At 42.3% G+C, this 17,974-nt stretch overlaps 1 protein-coding gene across 8 annotated transcripts in view; it reads left to right on the top strand.

Annotated features, from left to right (window-relative positions):
• Kif1b (kinesin family member 1B) overlaps positions 1-17,080 on the top strand; it is a 148,428-nt gene extending 131,348 nt beyond the window's left edge. For all 8 annotated transcript variants that reach the window (XM_015501413.2, XM_015501410.2, XM_048783629.1 and 5 more), the window contains 11 exons: positions 586-700; positions 1,310-1,443; positions 2,138-2,199; positions 4,534-4,679; positions 4,870-5,109; positions 7,548-7,619; positions 9,906-10,027; positions 11,062-11,211; positions 11,750-11,942; positions 12,156-12,274; positions 12,743-17,080. In XM_015501413.2, coding sequence (XP_015356899.1) covers positions 586-700; positions 1,310-1,443; positions 2,138-2,199; positions 4,534-4,679; positions 4,870-5,109; positions 7,548-7,619; positions 9,906-10,027; positions 11,062-11,211; positions 11,750-11,942; positions 12,156-12,274; positions 12,743-12,785 — 1,396 coding nt within the window. In that variant the 3' untranslated portion in view covers positions 12,786-17,080. The remainder of the gene's footprint in view (positions 1-585; positions 701-1,309; positions 1,444-2,137; positions 2,200-4,533; positions 4,680-4,869; positions 5,110-7,547; positions 7,620-9,905; positions 10,028-11,061; positions 11,212-11,749; positions 11,943-12,155; positions 12,275-12,742) is intronic.
• The last annotated feature ends 894 nt before the right edge of the window (positions 17,081-17,974 follow it).

The raw sequence follows: 17,974 nt of genomic DNA, 5'->3' as shown, positions 1-17,974 counted from the left end.
TTTTTTTGTTTTTTTTTTTTTTTTTTTTAAGAGAGAAAAATTTTAATATTTATTTTTTAGTTTTCAGCAGACACAACATCTTTGTTTGTATGTGGTGCTGAGGATCGAACCCAGGCTGCACGCATGCCAGGCGAGCGCACTACCACTTGAGCCACATCCCAGCCCCTGTATTTCTTATGTTTCTGAGGCTTGGCAGTGCTGACCTATGAAGATCAGATCTGGTGATGTGATGATTAGATCTGCTTTCATCATTGAATGACAGGGGAGCTTGCTTAGTTTTTCTAGGATTTTAGGCATACTCACTTATTCTTCTCATCTTAATGTCTTTAGTTTCTCACACAGTTTTTATGTTCATAGACAGAAGCTTGTCCTAAAAGAAGAACAATGTGAGCACTGCCAAGTATACCTTAATGATGGGTGGGGCAAGAGGATAAGGACCTACTTTTCCTCCTAGGAGATGAGGGTAATAAATAAAAGTGTTGATGGCTGGTGTAGGATTCCTTAGGATTACTGACAGTAGCAGAACCTGGACTACAGTATCAACAGCTGCTCTTGGCTGATGCCCTCATGTGTTTCTGACCTCAGGACTTTCTACCGTTTTGAGGCAGTATGGGACAGCTCCCTGCATAACTCCCTTCTTCTGAACCGAGTGACACCCTATGGAGAAAAGATCTACATGACCTTGTCAGCCTACCTAGAGGTGAGTAGACTCAGAACTTCAAGGACTGTGAGTATCCAGCCCAGAGCATTGGGCAAGTTATAGAGTCAGTCAGGGAAGATTGACGTATTTCATCCTCCTTTCTTCCTCCACATCCTTAAATTATATGCTTCATTATACTTTGTTGATTGTTATATTAGTTTGTGTTCTTGCTCTCTATTTAGTCAAAAGATCCCAAATTTTATGATGGCTTATGCTTTAGTAACCCAGTTTCCATTCTTTTAAAGAATGTATGACTTTAAAAAAATAGCACCTCTTTGTTTTCATGGCTGTGGCAGAGCATAGGAGTGGTTCCACAGTCGAAAGCCTGAAAACACCCTGAGTTCAAATCCTTGTTTTGAAAAATCTCTGTGCCTCAGTTTGCTCATCTGTTGAACAGTGGTAGGGCAAGTGCTCTAACACTGAGCTATATTTTCCTCTGAGATTATATGCTGACCTTGCACATATTATCTATTCAGTTTCTATTTAAATAATTGGTGGCTCTGAAACCTTGCCATCTCCAAATCTAGCTTTCCAAATATGCTACTGCACAGCCTGTGGTCACAGGTACTCTGCTGCATTTACATAGCACCTGCTTTTGTGTGCTTCCAGTTGGATCATTGCATCCAGCCAGCTGTCGTCACCAAGGATGTGTGCATGGTCTTCTATTCCCGAGATGCCAAGATCTCACCTCCACGCTCTCTGCGCAGCCTCTTTGGCAGTGGCTACTCAAAGTCACCAGATTCGTAAGTTTTTGAGATGTTTACCTGTCAGTTCCTTTGACCAGTACAATAGAATCAGCAGTCATTAGTCTTCCCCAGCTTGCTGTTTTATGGTTAGTTTACAAATTATAAACCATTTGAGTAACTGATAGCTGAAGTACAGTGACGTGCATCTGGCATTTAATAAAATGTTGATGGATGGACAAGCTAATAAAGAAAGGAAGAATATTACATTGTAAACATTTCCCAAACAGCTTTGCAGGACTGAATGGCACTATTACTATTTCTAACAGATTATCATTGGGATTTTTTTCTTTTTAATATTAGGCATATTTAAGGTATATCCCTTCTCACTCATGATCCCCAGAATGTGTTGTATGTCATTTCATTCCAGTCAGACATTTTCCCCCTCATCTATTCTCTCTTATGTTAACAAAAAGCAAATTTTTTAGTTTTTACATTTGTGTTATGAATTTTCTAGTTTATTATCCTATTAATGTAGCTATCAAAAGACTGAGATAAAAACAAGCTCCTCCTAAGATATATATATATACTGCTTTAGTTCAGAATAGGAAAAGAACAGTGACTGATAAGAAATATCTGTAGTTATATTTGAGGTGGGTTACAGTCCCTACAGAAGAATTTAAGTAGGTGGAATTGAGATTTTCCTATTTTTGTGCTGTAAGAAATGAAGCAGTTTTACTTTATTTTCAAATAGCAATCGAGTCACTGGAATTTATGAACTCAGCTTATGCAAAATGGCAGACACAGGCAGTCCGGGTAAGTGCCTATGGATTGTAGAGGTGATAATATCTTGATATGTTTCAAGTATATTACAAAAAAATTGGCTGGGCTTGGTAATGAATACCAGTGATCCCAGCACCTTGGGAGGCTGAGGCAGAAGAATCGTGGTTCAAAGCCAGCCTCAGCAACTTAGCAAGGCCCTAAACAACTCAGCAAGACTCTGTCTCTAAATAAAATACAAAAAAGGGCTAGGGGTGTGGATCAGTGATTAAGTGCCCCTGGGTTCAATCCCTGTTACAAAAAAATTAAAAAATTATGTAGCTAGATGAAAAAATTTTAGAAACATGTATATTTTACAAACCAACTTTAGTGATGGTGGTAAGAATTACCTTTTTCAGAATTGCAATATTGTTTGGTCTTTGATATGTAAAATAGTTTCAAAAATTATATCAAACAAAATGTTGCTAGGCCGGGAAATATAAAACTTTTGAGTGAATTAGAATGAATTTGACTTCAAAACTGTAACCACTTCCCTCACCACCTTAGCCCAAAGATAACTTGGTGTAATACATTATTGAGCAGAAACAGCAGCAGCTTCACCTGGAAAATTGTCAAAAATTCACATTCTGAGCTGGGGATGTAGTTCAATAGTCGTATGCTTGCCTAGTATTTGCAAGGCCCTAGATTCAAAAGAAAAAAAAAAATCAAATTCTTCAGACTCTAACCCAGACCTATAGCATCAGAAACTAGAGGGGAGAGGGCCCAAACTCTCCTTTTCATAACTAGCTCACTCCCAAGATAACAATATTAAGCTATAATCACCTTTTAAAGGTCTCACCCCTTAATACTATCACAATGGCAGTTAAATTTTAAGATGAATTTTGTGGGAGCTTTTTGGTACTGAGGATTGAACCTCAAGGGCACTTTGTCATCAGCTATATCCTCAGCCCTTTTTTATTTTGAAACAGGGTCTCGTTAAGTTGCTCAGGGCTTTGCCAAGTTGCTGAGGCTGGCCTCCAACTTGGAATCTTCCTATCTCAGCCTCCAGAGTTACTGGAATTAAAGGTGTGCACCACCATATGTCTCAGCATAAGTTTTGGGGAGATGTTCAAACCATAGCACAGGGTTTTTGGTTGTTTACAATGCTGGAGATTGAACCCAGGGCCTCACACATACCAAGCAAGCACTCTACCACTTATACCCCTGTCCTTGCACAGGTTTTTTAAAAATATTTGATTTGGGTTGGGGATGTGGCTCAAGCGGTAGCGCGCTCGCCTGGCATGCATGTGGCCCGGGTTCGATCCTCAGCACCACATACAAACAAAGATGTTGTGTCTGCCGAAAACTAAAAAATAATAAATATTAAAATTCTCTCTCTCTCTCTCTCTCTCCCCCCCAAAAAAATCATTTAAAAAATATTTGATTAATGAGCATTTGAGTTATTTTGTTATATTTTTTGTGGTTCTGGAGATCAAACCCAGGGCCTGCCTTGCTCATGCTAGGCAAGTGGTCTACCACTGAGCTATATTCCCAGCCTAGTAGTTTGAGTCATTTTAGATAACATACATGGAAAAGGAGTCAGGGCCCACAGGAAAGATTTAGAAAAAGAATAATATAAGTTCATGTATTTCCTTTGTGGAATTAGTGTATCATTTATGAAAAATAAATGGGAAGCCAGGAATGGTGATTCTCATAATTCCAGCTACTCAGGAGGCTGAGACAGGAGGATTGCAAATTCTGGGCAACTTAGTGTGAGATACTGTCTCAAAATAAAAAAATAAAAAGAGCTGGGGTATAACTCAGTGATAGAGTACTTGTATAGGATGCATAGGCCCTGTGTTCAATTCCCGGTACTGCAATAAATAAATGAAGGAATAATTAGAAATGATGGAGGTTAACGCCATCTGTCATCTACCACCATTGAACTACTAAATGTGTGTGTGCAGTCCCTTTCCACTCTTTTCATATGGATATATTTTAATGCATTTAGAATCATAGTGTACAGACTACTTAACATCTCTGTATTTTCACTTAACACAAAACTTGAGCATTTTCTCACATTGTATTTCAATCTTCATAATTATCAAAGAATATAAAACTCAGTTTTTTAAAAAGTTCAGCACCACACCAAAAAAAAAAAGTTTAGAGAGTTGCTTTGAGAGAAATGTGTGAATTTGTATTAATAAACAAAATTTTATGGATCTTGAAATCATAGTTAGCTTATTATGTATAATGATTAGTAATTCTCATGTGTGGGACCCTGGATAGGATTTACGGCACTGCCAAAAAAAAAAAGAATTAACAACTCATTTGAACTAAAGTTGGAATTGAATTTTTCTCTGAGAAGAAAAAATGTTCCCTCTGTCTTAGGTATGCAGAGGAGGAGGAGAAAAGTCTTGGATACCTCGGTGGCATATGTGCGGGGAGAAGAGAATTTAGCAGGTTGGCGGCCACGTGGAGACAGCCTCATCCTGGAGCATCAGTGGGAACTGGAGAAGCTGGAGCTGTTGCATGAGGTATCCAAGGGCAGGAGGGGCCAAGGGCAAGAACTCGGCTGCAGGATGGCACAATCCCAGTCCTTAACCTCTGGCTTTGCCGTGTGATCATGGCTTTTCAGTTTTCTGTGATGATGAAGTCATAATATTTTGCTTCTTAAGACCCTCATGAGCCTTGTGTTTGCTGAGGCAGTAGTGTTGATCTTCTTAGGTAGAGAAAACCCGCCACTTCCTCCTGCTGCGTGAAAGACTTGGTGATAGCATCCCCAAATCCCTGAGTGACTCGCTGTCCCCCAGCCTCAGCAGTGGGACCCTCAGCACCTCCACCAGCATCTCCTCTCAGATCTCAACCACAACCTTTGAAAGTGCCATCACACCTAGTGAGAGCAGTGGCTATGACTCCGCAGACATTGAAAGCCTAGTGGATCGTGAGAAAGAGCTGGCTACCAAGGTGAGAACTCCTTCCTCCTGGCTGAGCATTCCTACCTCAAGGCTCTGAGCTAATCTTGCAGTTTATTCATTTTCATCACTTTCTTTGAGAGACACTGGTTCAAGGTCTATGCTTATACTCTGAATGTAGAAGTAAATAAGACTCAATTCCTGCTTTATGCATAAGATTATGGGCAACCAACATACAACAGAGGCGTGTTTCTCTTAGGGGAAGGCTTATAAGGACATACAGGACAGAGCCAGCAGACTTCTCTATAATCAGTCTTAGGGAATTCATGTGCAAGAGGGGTGGGAGATAAGAGAGGGTACTATGTGTGACACTAAAATTTCAAGTGGATCTTGGGAGTGGTATAGGCTTTTCCCCCACCCCCAGTACTGGGAATCACACCCAGAGTCTCATTCATATTGAACCCAGAAATACCCCTGAGCTATACCCTTAGCCAATGTGGAAATATTTTAAACATTTTTTTTAAATATTTGTTAGTTGTTGATAGACCTTTATTTTATTTATTTATTTTAATGTGGTGCTGAGAATCCAACCCAGTGCCTCACACATGCCAGGCAAGTGCACTACTGCTGAACCACAGCCACAGCCCCTAAACATTATTATTTTTTTATTCTTTTTTAGTTGTAGATGGGTACAGTACCTTTATTTTATTTATTCATTTTTATGTGGTGCTGAGAATCAAACCCAGTGCCTCAAACATTCTAGGCAATCACTCTACCACTGAGCCATATCCCCAGCCCTTAAAAATTATTTTTTGAGAAAGATTTCCCTGGCAGCAATAAAAAGAATGGAATAGTAGTGAAAAGAATCACTGAGAAAGGAAGACCTCTTTTCATATAGTAATCCAATAAGAAATGATGAACGCTTTTTTTCAGGTGGGGGCTCAGTACTGGGGATTTAAACCAGAACCTGATCATGCTAGGCAGGCACTCTGCCACTGAGCTACATCCCCAGACCCATCTTGAAACCTTTTTTTGTTGGGTGGTAGAAGGGGTCAGTTCCCCTGGCCCTTTTTATTTATTTTTTAAATTTTGAGCAGTCTCACTTATTGCTGAGGTTGACCTCAAACTTGGGATCTTCCTGCCTCAGCCTCCCAAGTTGGTGGAATTACAGGCATAAGCCACTGCACCTGGCATGTTTAAGCCTTTTAAATGAGGATGAAGAGGAAGGGGGAATCTGATCAGATGTGGTGGGAAAAAAGAGGGTTATTGAGGATGACTCCCAGGTGTATAGTTGCTAGGCAACTTCTTAACCTAATAGTCTTCTAGTTTGTTTAGGAAAACTTGTCCATCCAGAAGTCTCCGTGTATTGAGAATTAAAGGAGTGCTATTACATTCATAAGCATTTACATACTATGGTGTTTGCAGTAATCCACTTTTTGTTTGAACCCCTCCAGGCATGGTGGTGCATGCCTGTAATCCCAGCGGCTCCAAAGGCTGAGGCAGGAGGATCTTGAGTTCAAAGCCAGCTTCAGCAAAAGCAAGGCATAAGCAACTCAGTGAGGCCCTGTCTCTAAATTAAATACAAAATAGGGCTGAGGATGTAGCTCAGTGCTTGAAACCCCCTGAGCTCAATCCCCAATAACCAAAAAAAAAAAGAAAAAAAAAAAAAACCGATGTTGAACCCAGAGATACTTAACCTACCCTTTTTTATTTTGAGATGTGTCTTGCTAAGTTGCTGAGACTGGCCTTGAATTTGTGGTCTTCATGTCTTAGTCTCCCCAAATGCTGGGATTACAAGCATGCACCACTGTGCCTGGCAGTAATTCACTTTTGTTGTGTTGAGAATGGCTGTTTATTTAGGTACTTGGAATTGAACCCAGGAGCATTTTGTCACTGAGCCGTGTTCCCAGCACATTTTATTTTTTATTTTATCTTGCTGAATTGCCCATGTTGGCCTTTAACTTGGACTCTCCTGCCTCAGCCTCCTGAACAACTGGGATTACAGGTGTATGCCACTGCATCCTGCTGAAAATAACTTTTTAAATCTATTTATTTATTATTATGTATTTATTTTGGTATTATTATTAGGTATTTATTTTGGATTGAACCCACAGTTGCTTAACCACTGAGTCACATGCCCAGCCTTTATTTTTTTATTTTGAGACAGGGTCTTACTGAATTGCATAGGGCCTCACTAAATTGCTGAGGCTAGCCTCAAACTTGCAATTCTCCTGCCTCAGCCTTCCAAGTTGCTGAGATTACAGGCATGTGTCACTTTGCCCATCTAGATCTATTTATTTTATCATCTTTATTAGACATATACCGGACTTCCCTTGTTGTATATGTAGTTAATTTCCATAGCTGTCTGGGTAACATCTGAGCCCCAGCATGAGTTTTAGGTGTGTCAGTTCCCCTCCTACCTTGCATCCCAGGCTTTGTTTAGCCAATGAAGTCTTAAGTTCAACTTCATTTTCTCTTTCTCTTCTTTAGTGCCTGCAGCTTCTCACCCATACTTTTAATCGAGAATTCAACCAAGTTCATGGCAGCATCAGTGACTGTAAGGTGAGCACCTTGAAGCCATCATCATTAGCCAGTGTGTTGGTTACCAGTTTCTCTTCAGCGTTCCAGATTTTGTCCCTGGCTTTTGATGCTTTTAGATGGCTTGATATGTGACCATTATGTCTGAAAATGTATCTGGTTTTTCAAAGTCAGAACACTGACTTCTGAAGATAACAATGTATGTGTCCCTTACAGTGATTATCAGAGGAAAAACATTTTGGGATTCTCCTTAAATCCCTTGGAGAAGAATATTCTGTAGACGGTGATATGTTTGTGTATGACAAGGCACAAGAAAGTCTTAAGGCTTTTTCTTGGTGGCAAAAAACCCAGTGCGTTCAGCAAAGAGTGAGGAAAACACTTCAGAGAACTATGTCATTCACTCTATCTTCATCAGCATGAGCTTTTTTGCTGTTCTTTAAACACTCCCAGCTCATTCCTGCCAGGGGTCTTTGCAGGGGTCTAAGATTGTCTGTGTGGAGCAGGCCTCCTTAACTGCCCAATCGCAAGCTGGCCGCCCTCTCAACTTTCCACACCACACTATGTTATTTTTCACTGTAGTGCTTATTATTACCTGGTACCTTTTTTTTTTTTCCCTTTACCTTTTTGCAGTACTGGGGATTGAACCCAGGGGTGCTGTACCACTGAGCTACATCCCCAGCCCCCACCCCTTCTACCTTTTTTAAATTTGGAGACAGGATCTCTCCCAGTTGCTGAGTCTGGCCTCAAACTTAGAATTCTGCCTTGGCCTCCTAAGTTGCTGGGGTTATGGGCATGTACCACACTGCACCCAGTTACTAAACAACACTCTTTAAAAATATATTTTTATTAGTTATTGATGGACCTTTATTTGTTTATAAGTGGTGCTGAGAATTGAACCCAGTGCCTCACATATGCTAGGCAAGTGCTGTACCATTGAGCCACATCCCAGTCCCCAAACAGCACTTTTAAAAGCGTTTGTTCAGTGGTTTATTGTCTGCCTTCTCTGCTAAAATGTAAACTCCAGAGCAGGACATAGGAGAGCAGGACCTCTACTGTGTTCTTAGTACAACACATAGCATGTGGTGGCTGCTTGGGTTCATGCATGCATAATGTTATTTAATTAATGTCAGAGGGCCATAGAAATATTTAAAAAACAGCTTTACTTCTTTTGTAAATGTCTTTCTTTTTTTTAAATGGTGCTGGGGATAAAACCCAGGGCCTCTTGCATGCTAGAAAAACATTCTACCATTGAAATACACCCCTCAATTTTTTTTTTTTTTGAGTTTGTGTGTGTGATGCTAGAGGTCAAACCCAGGGCCTTAACATGTGCTAGGCAAGTATTCTACACTAAGCTGTATCCCTTATCCCTAAAACTTTATGAAGGGAAGGCACTAATTGTTAATGCCTATGGCAGAGGCAGCTTGTATGCATTTATTTATTTATTTATTTATTTTAATTTTATTTTATTTTGCTGCTGGGGATTGAACCCAGGAGCACTTACCCACTGAACTACATTCCCACCCTGCTTTTTTTCCCCCTCTTCCCTTCCCATCTTTTTTCCCCCTTTCTCTTATTTCTCCTAGGGACTCCCACATGCTCAGCAGGTGCTTTGTAGCCCCCTCTTTTGTAAATGTCTTGATTCCTAATGTTGTGTTCAGTCTATAAAATATTTGTAGACTTATTTACTTTCTCTTTTTGAATTTTTGTTTGATTTATTTACTGACAATAATAATTTTTTATGTGCATGCTTTTTATTTTTGGCAGCTCTTCAGACTGAGCCTAAGGGTGCTCTACCACTGAGCTACACCTCCAGCCCTTTTTATTTTTTTATTTTGAGACAGGATCTCATTAAGTTGTTTAGGGATTCGCTAAATTGCTGAGGCTGACTTTGAACTTGTAATCCCTCCTCTCAGCTCCTGAGTAGCTGGAATTACAGGTGTGCACCACTGCCCCATCTGTAGGTTTATTAAGTGATCTTCTGAAGATTTATGAAAGGAAGTCAATGGTTATCAAAGACTGGCAAAGGTAGCTTTTCAAAATTTATTTTTTTATTTACTTGTGATTTATTATGGTACAGGAGATTAAACCCAAGGGTGCCTTGCCACTGAGCTAAATTCCCAGCCCTTTCTATTTTTGATCTTTAACAGGGTCTTGCTAAGTTACCTAGTCTAACTCAACTTGCAGTCCTCCTACCTCAGCTTCCTGAGTTGCTGGGATGGCAGGCGTGCCCCACTGTGCCTGGCGAGAGGAAGCCATTTGCTCCTGAATCTCACTGGCTATTTTTTGTTCTTTGGTTTTTTTTGCTTCCAGTTGTCTGATATCTCTCCAATTGGGCGGGATCCCTCTGTGTCCAGTTTCAGCAGCGCTACCCTCACTCCCTCCTCCACCTGCCCCTCTCTGGTAGACTCTAGGAGCAACTCTGCGGATCAGAAGTAAGTACCCAAATTTCACAGAGAAGTCAGTCTAAGAACCAAGGAAAATGTCAGCCTTCCCCCAGCTCTGGTTCTCAGTGAGGGCAGTGCCATCCCCCTGGCAATGTTCAGAAATGCACTGGAGCCTTTTCTCATTAAATGTTATAAATTTAGGATGATGCCATCAACTATAAGATTATTTTATAGGCCACTAAGAAAAAAAAAAAACTAATTCAGTTTAACATGCCATCACCTGTAAGAGGCATCGTAATTTAAGAAGTGATAAATTATGAAAAAAAAGGTTTCTTACAATCAGTGAGATACCATCTTAGGCTAAGCTGCTCTATGAAGATACCACACAGAACCTAGGAGATTCTTTCTCAGTAAAGAGAACTGATCCAGCTCAGTGTTGCAGCTCTGCTTGCACAGCCATTAGGAACCGAGGTTCTTCCCATTTGTTGACTTTATCTGCTACTCCTAAGGCAGATTGAGATCTCAGATTGAGTGCATTGGTATCCTCTAGAAGGCTTGTAGATGGCCAGGCCCCACCCAAAGTTTCTGATGCTGGAGGTATCTGTTAGAATCTTAAGAATTTTAATTTCTGACAGTTTCCCAGATGAAGCTGTTGCTGTCAGTCAGAGACCACTTTTTTATTCTCTGTGCTAGGGTTAGAACCCAGGACCTCATGCATGCCAGGCAAGTATAGAGACCACATTTTGAAAACCACCCTAGGTTTGACTACAGAACTAAAAAGAAACATAAGGGAATAGAGTTCACATTCAGCAACTTGTGTTCAGAGAGCCTTAGGCTAAGAAGATAAACTGAGACTCAGTGATTATCAGTGACCTCTTGCAACTCTAGGAGGAAACCAGTAGAATTCAGTGTTGACTTTCTGATAGGAGCTTGTCTACTCAGCTGAGTTCTCTGAAACTGACATTTGCAGCTAGTGCTCAGGGAGAGGAGCCATACCCTCCTGGAGAAGTGGCTGTGCCCAAGATGCTTGGCCTTACTGAGACTCTCATTACCCTTTTCTTTCTAACCTCTCTCTTTTAAAGGACCCCAGAAGCCAATTCCCGAGCCTCTAGTCCCTGCCCAGAATTTGAACAGTTTCAGATTGTTCCAGCTGTGGAAACACCCTATTTGGCCAGAGCAGGAAAAAATGAATTTCTCAATCTCGTTCCAGATATTGAAGAAATTAGACCAGGGTAAGTACTCTATTCCCCAGGGATACTAGATATAAAAAATTAGCAAGAAGAATTGACTTCCAACTCATGTGTGTGAGCCTGTTGTAGTCTAGTGTACTTTGAATCTGGGGAAGGAGCCAGACTGGATTTCTGCCCCAGCTACACCTCATCAGGCATCGGCATCTGACACAGCATGGTGTTGGGGCACTTTTTGCTCTTTTGCTATATTAATTTGGCAGAAAATAATCTAGGGCAAAAAGACCATTAATAGTGCTCAGCTCATGATTGTCTGTCTTTTTTCTGGTTTTGTGGAACTGGGTACTGAACCCAGGGCATTTTACCACTGAGCCACATCCCTGGCCCTTTTTATTTTTTATTTTGAGACAGGGTCTCACTAAGTTGCTTAGGACCTGCTAAGTTGCTGAGGCTGGCCTTGAACTTGCAATCTTCCTGCTTCAGCCTCCCAGTTGACTGGAATTATAGGCATGCATCATCTCATGCTCAGCATATGATCATTTTCTTTTTGTGAGAAACTAACTTTTTTGTACTGTCCTTTTAGCTCAGTGGTCTCTAAGAAAGGATATCTGCATTTCAAGGAGCCACTTTCCAGCAACTGGGCTAAACATTTTGTTGTGGTCCGCCGCCCTTACGTCTTCATCTATAACAGTGACAAGGACCCCGTGGAGCGTGGCATCATTAACCTGTCCACAGCACAGGTGGAATACAGCGAGGACCAGCAGGCCATGGTGAAGGTCAGTCCTGCTCTGCCCTGGCTTTTCACTGCCACACGTGCCTTCCCTTTTGAGTTTAAGGTTCTGTTGTGTGGTATGGATCCTCCTGTAGACTTGAATTCCTTGAGCTTTCAGCCTGAAGCTCTTTATACCCTGTGAATCTGGCAAATGTGGCAGGATGGTCCCCACTGCTTGTTCCATGCAGCAACCTTCTTCTCTACCTCTCTCTTTCAGACACCTAACACTTTTGTTGTATGCACAAAGCATCGTGGGGTCCTTCTGCAGGCTCTTAATGACAAAGACATGAATGACTGGTTATATGCCTTTAACCCACTCCTTGCTGGCACAATACGGTAAGAAGTTCTTCTGTTTGCTTTCTCCCCTGGACTTTTGGCTTCAGAGATATCCACATAAATAGGAAACATTGAGGTGCAGGGAGAGCAGGACTGCAATGAACTGTATAGTGGTGATGAGGCCTCTCCTTTCCTTAAGGTACCTTTTTGTATCCTGGTCACCAAGGAGACTCTGGTCACACGTGTACCCGTTGATCTCCTTTTTTTGTTCTCAAGGTCTGCAGGTGGGGTTCAGGGCACCAAGGAAAGGGAAGATTGTAAGGACCTTAATATCTCCCACCATTCAGCCCTGTGATTCAGCCACAGGTCCTCAGTGAGGCTAGTGTCACAGGGTCCCCAGAGTGGGTAGGACCTCAGCCTAGCATTCATTCAAGGTCCCAGAAGACCTGGTCCTGCAGAGGAAAAAGACCTGTGAGATGAGGACACCTAGATCCAGTTTGCTGATCCTGCCTCCCATTTGTCCCACAGGTCTAAACTGTCCCGCAGATGCACAAGCCAGCCGAAATACTAAGCTGCACTCGCCTTCGAGAGATAAAGGAAGTGTTACCTCTCATTCTCTTTGTGATTCTTGACGGTTGCTCCTGTATGTGACCCTGTGCTTAACTACTTTTCCCTCCTTGTCCAGCACTTTTTCTAGTTCTCCTGTTGCCCATCTTCATGGCTCTGTACTCTTTCCTTTTTTCTTGTGCTAAGAATCTTGTTAGTAGCATGTGGCCTAATGAAAGGAAAAAAGATTAACAGCAGTGCGCACCTATATACACACACACCTGAGGGGATCCAGTGAGTCTCCACGTTATTTTTTTGGTGTACTTTGGCTGCCTTTTGTATGAAAGGGCCCATCATGACCACCACTGAGGTCTCACTGTTGTCTTTGGATAATACCTCTGACTGTTTTTCAAGGTTTCTTTTTTTTTCTTTTTTTCTGTGATAGCATTAATATTTTCTTGGGTGGCTTAGAGACTAAGGGAGGAAAAATCTGGCCTTGTTAGACCCTGAGAAAAAAAATTTATATTTCCCCCCCCTCCCTTCTGTCTCTTTTTTTCTGTGGCCAATCCCTGTATTTCCATTCAGGGAAAAAGTTCTAGTGGGCTCAAGAATGGGACAGTTAAGATTCTGAGTCAAGCTGGGGGCTTACCCAGAGTACAGTTACAGGATTTCATGGAATGGGAGCTGCAAGAGGAGCCTTTTCAGTAGGCTTGGGCCATTGTTGCTGTTGGCCTTGTGGGAAGGGACAGGCCGAGGGTGCAGTGGGCTCACAAGACACAGGACCTGCAGTGGGCCATGAAGGCAGCAGTCAGAGGGACCTTTGTGAACTGCTTTTCCCTACTGAGAGGAAGGCTCTTGCTCAGGAGTTTCTGAGTTCTGTTGTTGGCATTAAGGATGACAGTGGACACATTATGAATTAGAGCAGCGTCATGCACACATTTCCCACAAGGGGGAGTGATAAACTTGATGCTGAGTTAGGGACTTGATGTTGTAGCTCCTTTTGATCAAAGTGCAGCTTTCAGTATAAATGTGGAAATCTGCCTGTGCATCCAGTAGCTCATCACCCTGTACTCATAAATGAGCAAACATGGCAGTCTTGACTTTCTGGATCCCAAGATTAAGACCAACTCCCACCACCTCTCCAAACAAAACAAGACAGACCTGGGGACAAAGAATAGGGTGGAGTGAGCCCTTCCCCACAGTTTGCTGCTGTACCCTGCCCTGTCTCTCCTCCTCTGTTACTATCTCCTCCATGTAGTGTAGAAATACCACCCAAGGAGAAAGGAGGGTGCTCACTGCCAACAGTCTCCTTTCCTGCTGACAGACCAGATCCTTCCATTTCCAAAGACCAGCATAGAAGATAACGCTGCTCCTGTCAACTGCCAGTGGGTTCTGTAGGAATGACTGGGGTTAAAGAAAGCCCCCATGTCCTTGAGGTGCTTTGCCAGTGACTCGGGGTTGCTCCCTGCCACCCTTCACTCCCCTGCTCACCTCTACTTCACCACTGCTCAGGCTTCCAGGAACAGGCCTGTGCTCTCCGTCTGACAGGAGTGAGGGCTCTTGGGCACTCTCAGGTAGTGGGGAGCTGAATTACTTTCCAGTAGGTCAAGAGCTCTCACATCCAGTCACTAGGGAGGCTTGTCATCCAGGCTCCACTTCTGAACTCTGTCTAGTCTGGGTTGGGCTCTTCTCTGACGAGCCAGTCTCCATGCCTCACTTATGATTGCCTTGGAAAGAGGAGGAAAGTGAATCACGGAGAGCTTAATAAAAGAAGCAGAGAAGTCAGACTTATCTGAAAGGTGATCAACAAAATTTGTGGATTTTTAAACATGGGTCACTAACTTTAATATTGTTACCTAAGCGGTGTGTGAGGTTTTAATGTAGTTAGAAGTCTTCATGGTCTGCTGGACACGCACACCGTCCAGCAGGATCTGTCTGCTGAGAGACAGCTTCATGGATAGCAACTGAAGATAATTTCAGGGAAATGAAGATGAAATTTGAAGGTCACTTGTAAAATTAAATCAGCAGTGTTGCTGCTGTTGAATTGGACAGAAGGATCGTGTCTGAGGCAGGGGGAGGTAGAAAGAGTGAAATTGGGATACACTGAAACAAATGATTTTTTTTTTTTTTTTTGGTCTAACTCAAAACTGGCTTGGAAAAGTCTTTGCTTTGGAGGGTCAGACATTAGAATGAGCCAAATTGGACTGTATTCACCACACGCCCAAATACGAAGGCCTCATTGGAAAATCAGAGGTAGGAGAGTGGTCTGTCCTGCAAGAGGTCTTGGTCAGGCATGCTTTCCCCCATCCCAGGAGCCTCTGCCATGGCTGATGGGTACACACAGCCTTGGGTTCCACTCCTTTTCTTGGGGCCTATATTCAGATCAGTTGAACAGTTCCAAGATGCATGTTTCCCATTCCAAACAGGGCTGTCTCTGCTTTGAAGCTTAGGGAGAGGGTTTAGAGTAGACTGTTTATGGAGCTCCAGCTGTAGCTGTGGTGGCAGGAAACTTGAAGAGATCTGACCCATCAGGTAACTACGTTTTCAGGTGGCTTATTTATTTTTTCTTACTTAAAGTATTCATTCAAATAAACAAAAAGGCAAGAAAGAAAACTCAGCCACAGAAAAACGTGTGACAGTTAAAACTTCTCTCCCTTCCCCATCCTCCTTTCTCCTACCAAAGTGAAAGATGGCCTCACAACCAGCCCCAAACCAGTGCTCAGACTGTCCCTGTTTCTGTGTGCCACCCTGGGAGTCAGTCAGCTCTCAGGCCAGGACTGTGGGGGGCCAGCCAGCCCCTGCACACAGTCAGGAGCACAGGCCAGGCTGCTGCTGGTGGCTGGGTGGGCACCTGGAACCCAACACATGGTTAAAAAGGAGAAATTGTTGATGTGAGGAAGGAAGTTTTCACAGCTAAGAAACCACTATTATTTTACTTGCTCCACCCAGCTATATAGAATTTAGATAGCTACTCACATTAGAGATGGATGGATTTTTCAGCTTTTTAGATGAAGGAGTGAATTAGATCATTTTGAAAGGTCTTTGGGGATCTAAAATTGAGGTGACTTCTCCTGGCACAAATCCCAAAGCAAAGACTTTATTGCCTGCTGCTTCTTATCTAATTTACAGGGATATTTAATTTTGTAAGGTATTTGTATATTTATACAGCTATAATGAATTGCACATTGGACTGGAAGAGAAGGATTCTCTTGGGTGCAGCACCTGTGGGAACTCTTCCTATGTCTCCTGCTCTGGTGCTGGGCTCTGCTTGGGATCTCCTGGACAGTGTCAGGGGTTGTTTGACTTGGGTCCTGTGCATTTCCTTTGGGTTTCCTTTTCAAAATGTGATTATTAACTTGCTCTTGAAGAAGAAAAGAATAATTCTGCTGCTGCTCTCAGGAGATTGCTGGATGTGTTTGAATAGGACTCTGCATGTGTGCACTGCAGCCGTCTGCCACGGCCCGTGACCCATCAGCTTTGCAGACCAGACCGTGACCCTGTGGAGCAGCTCAGAGATCATTTGCTGAGAGATTATTTGCTGCTGTTGTTCAAAAGGCCATTTATGAAGTTAGTATTTGAGCCCTATAAAATCTTATGAAAGCCCCCGATCATTTAAAAGAAGAAATCAGATTGATAAAAGTTAAAAGCACAGCCAGAGGCTGGGCTGGGGCTCAGTGGCAGAGTGCCTGCCTGTCATGCCTGAGGCCCTGGGTTTCATCCCCAGCACCACAAAACAAACAACTCACAGCCAGAAGGCTGCTTAGGTGGGAAGTGCAAGCGGAGGTTAGCCTCCTGCCGATCCCTGGCTGCTGTGTGCTGCTTTTCCGTGTCTTCCAGTTCATTTCTTTTCATGCTGTGTATTCTGGCATCAGTTCACCTGAGGAATCCACCAGCCTTCTTGTGTTTAAGGCATTGTCTTAAGACACTGTGGCTCTAAAGTACTTGTCTGTTGAGATTGAAGTCTCTTGTCACCATCTTCACACGCTATAACAAAACCCATGAAGCATAAGTGGCCTTTTTGAACCAAGACTTTTGCAAACTGATCTCTCCCCAGTGAAGGAGTTGAGCACATTAGCAACAATGTACATTATTAATTTTGGATTTTCATTTTCATGTTTTATTTTGTAAATACTATCTGATGTTTGGAGCTTGAGTATACAGAATGTAAATATAGTTCTTGTATTTGTACTAATTCTGATTCTTTTGCTGTATAGCCTTAGGTGTGCAATGCAGACATAGTATCTAACTGTGTATGGTAACCTACATCACAGAACTATTAGTGAACAAGGTAAAAATAATAAAGGTACAGCCAGTGCATCAGAAGGCTCTCAATGTGCATTTATTCTCACATCCTTTAGAAGTAATTACACAGATTTCTTCTCTTGACTTGCAAAGATTAAACAAAAATCACGGTGCTATGACCTACAGGTTCCTTGCTGATACTCAAAGTAGTGCTTCTTGGGCTGGGGTTGTGGCTCAGAGGTAAAGCGCTCACCTAGCGTGCGAGAGGCACTGGGTTCGATCCTTAGCACCACATGAAAATAAAATAAAGATATTGTGTCCACCTATAACTAAAAAAGAAAAGAAAAAAAAAAAGTAGTGCTTCTTATATAACCAGTAAAGCTAATGTGGTGGTGGTGTTTAAAAGTATTTTCCTCTTAAATATATTAGTTATTTTTGCTAAGAGATTTGGTGTTTCTCTCCTGCAACACCTTTCTTTTTTTGTCTGTGGTACTGGGGAGCAAACACAGGGTCTCCAGCATGCTAGGCTAATGCTATACCACCCAGCTACATACCCAGTCTTTTTCTATTTGTTTTTTATTAGGACAGGGTCTTGCTGAGTTGACCTTAAACTTGCAATTCTCCTGCCTCGGCCTCCCACATTGCTGGGATTACAGTTGTGTGCCACTGCCCAACTGAAGCCTTTCTTTGTATATAACTACCAATGATGTACTAGTGTTATGTTGAGTGTTGGTTTTTGTTTGTTTTTTCTTTGCTGGGAAGAGGATTTGAAAAAATATCAACATGTCAGTTTACTTTAACAAGCTCTCCTATGAGCAGCACTTGAGAATGGGGATCCTGTGCTGATACAGTGTGGCGGCCAGTGATTCTGCAGCACACGGAGCAAGCACCTGTGGCCTCTGTTCCAGTGGGGGACAGTATCTGCAAAACATTCACAATGTCAAGCAGTAAGGGTCACAGTGGACAGTAAAG

The sequence above is a fragment of the Marmota marmota genome, unplaced genomic scaffold, assembly GCF_001458135.2.
Source record: "Marmota marmota marmota unplaced genomic scaffold, marMar, whole genome shotgun sequence".
NCBI lineage: Eukaryota > Metazoa > Chordata > Mammalia > Rodentia > Sciuridae > Marmota > Marmota marmota.
The sequence above is the reverse complement of the archived record's forward strand: the minus strand, read 5'-3'. Positions and strand labels throughout refer to the sequence as shown.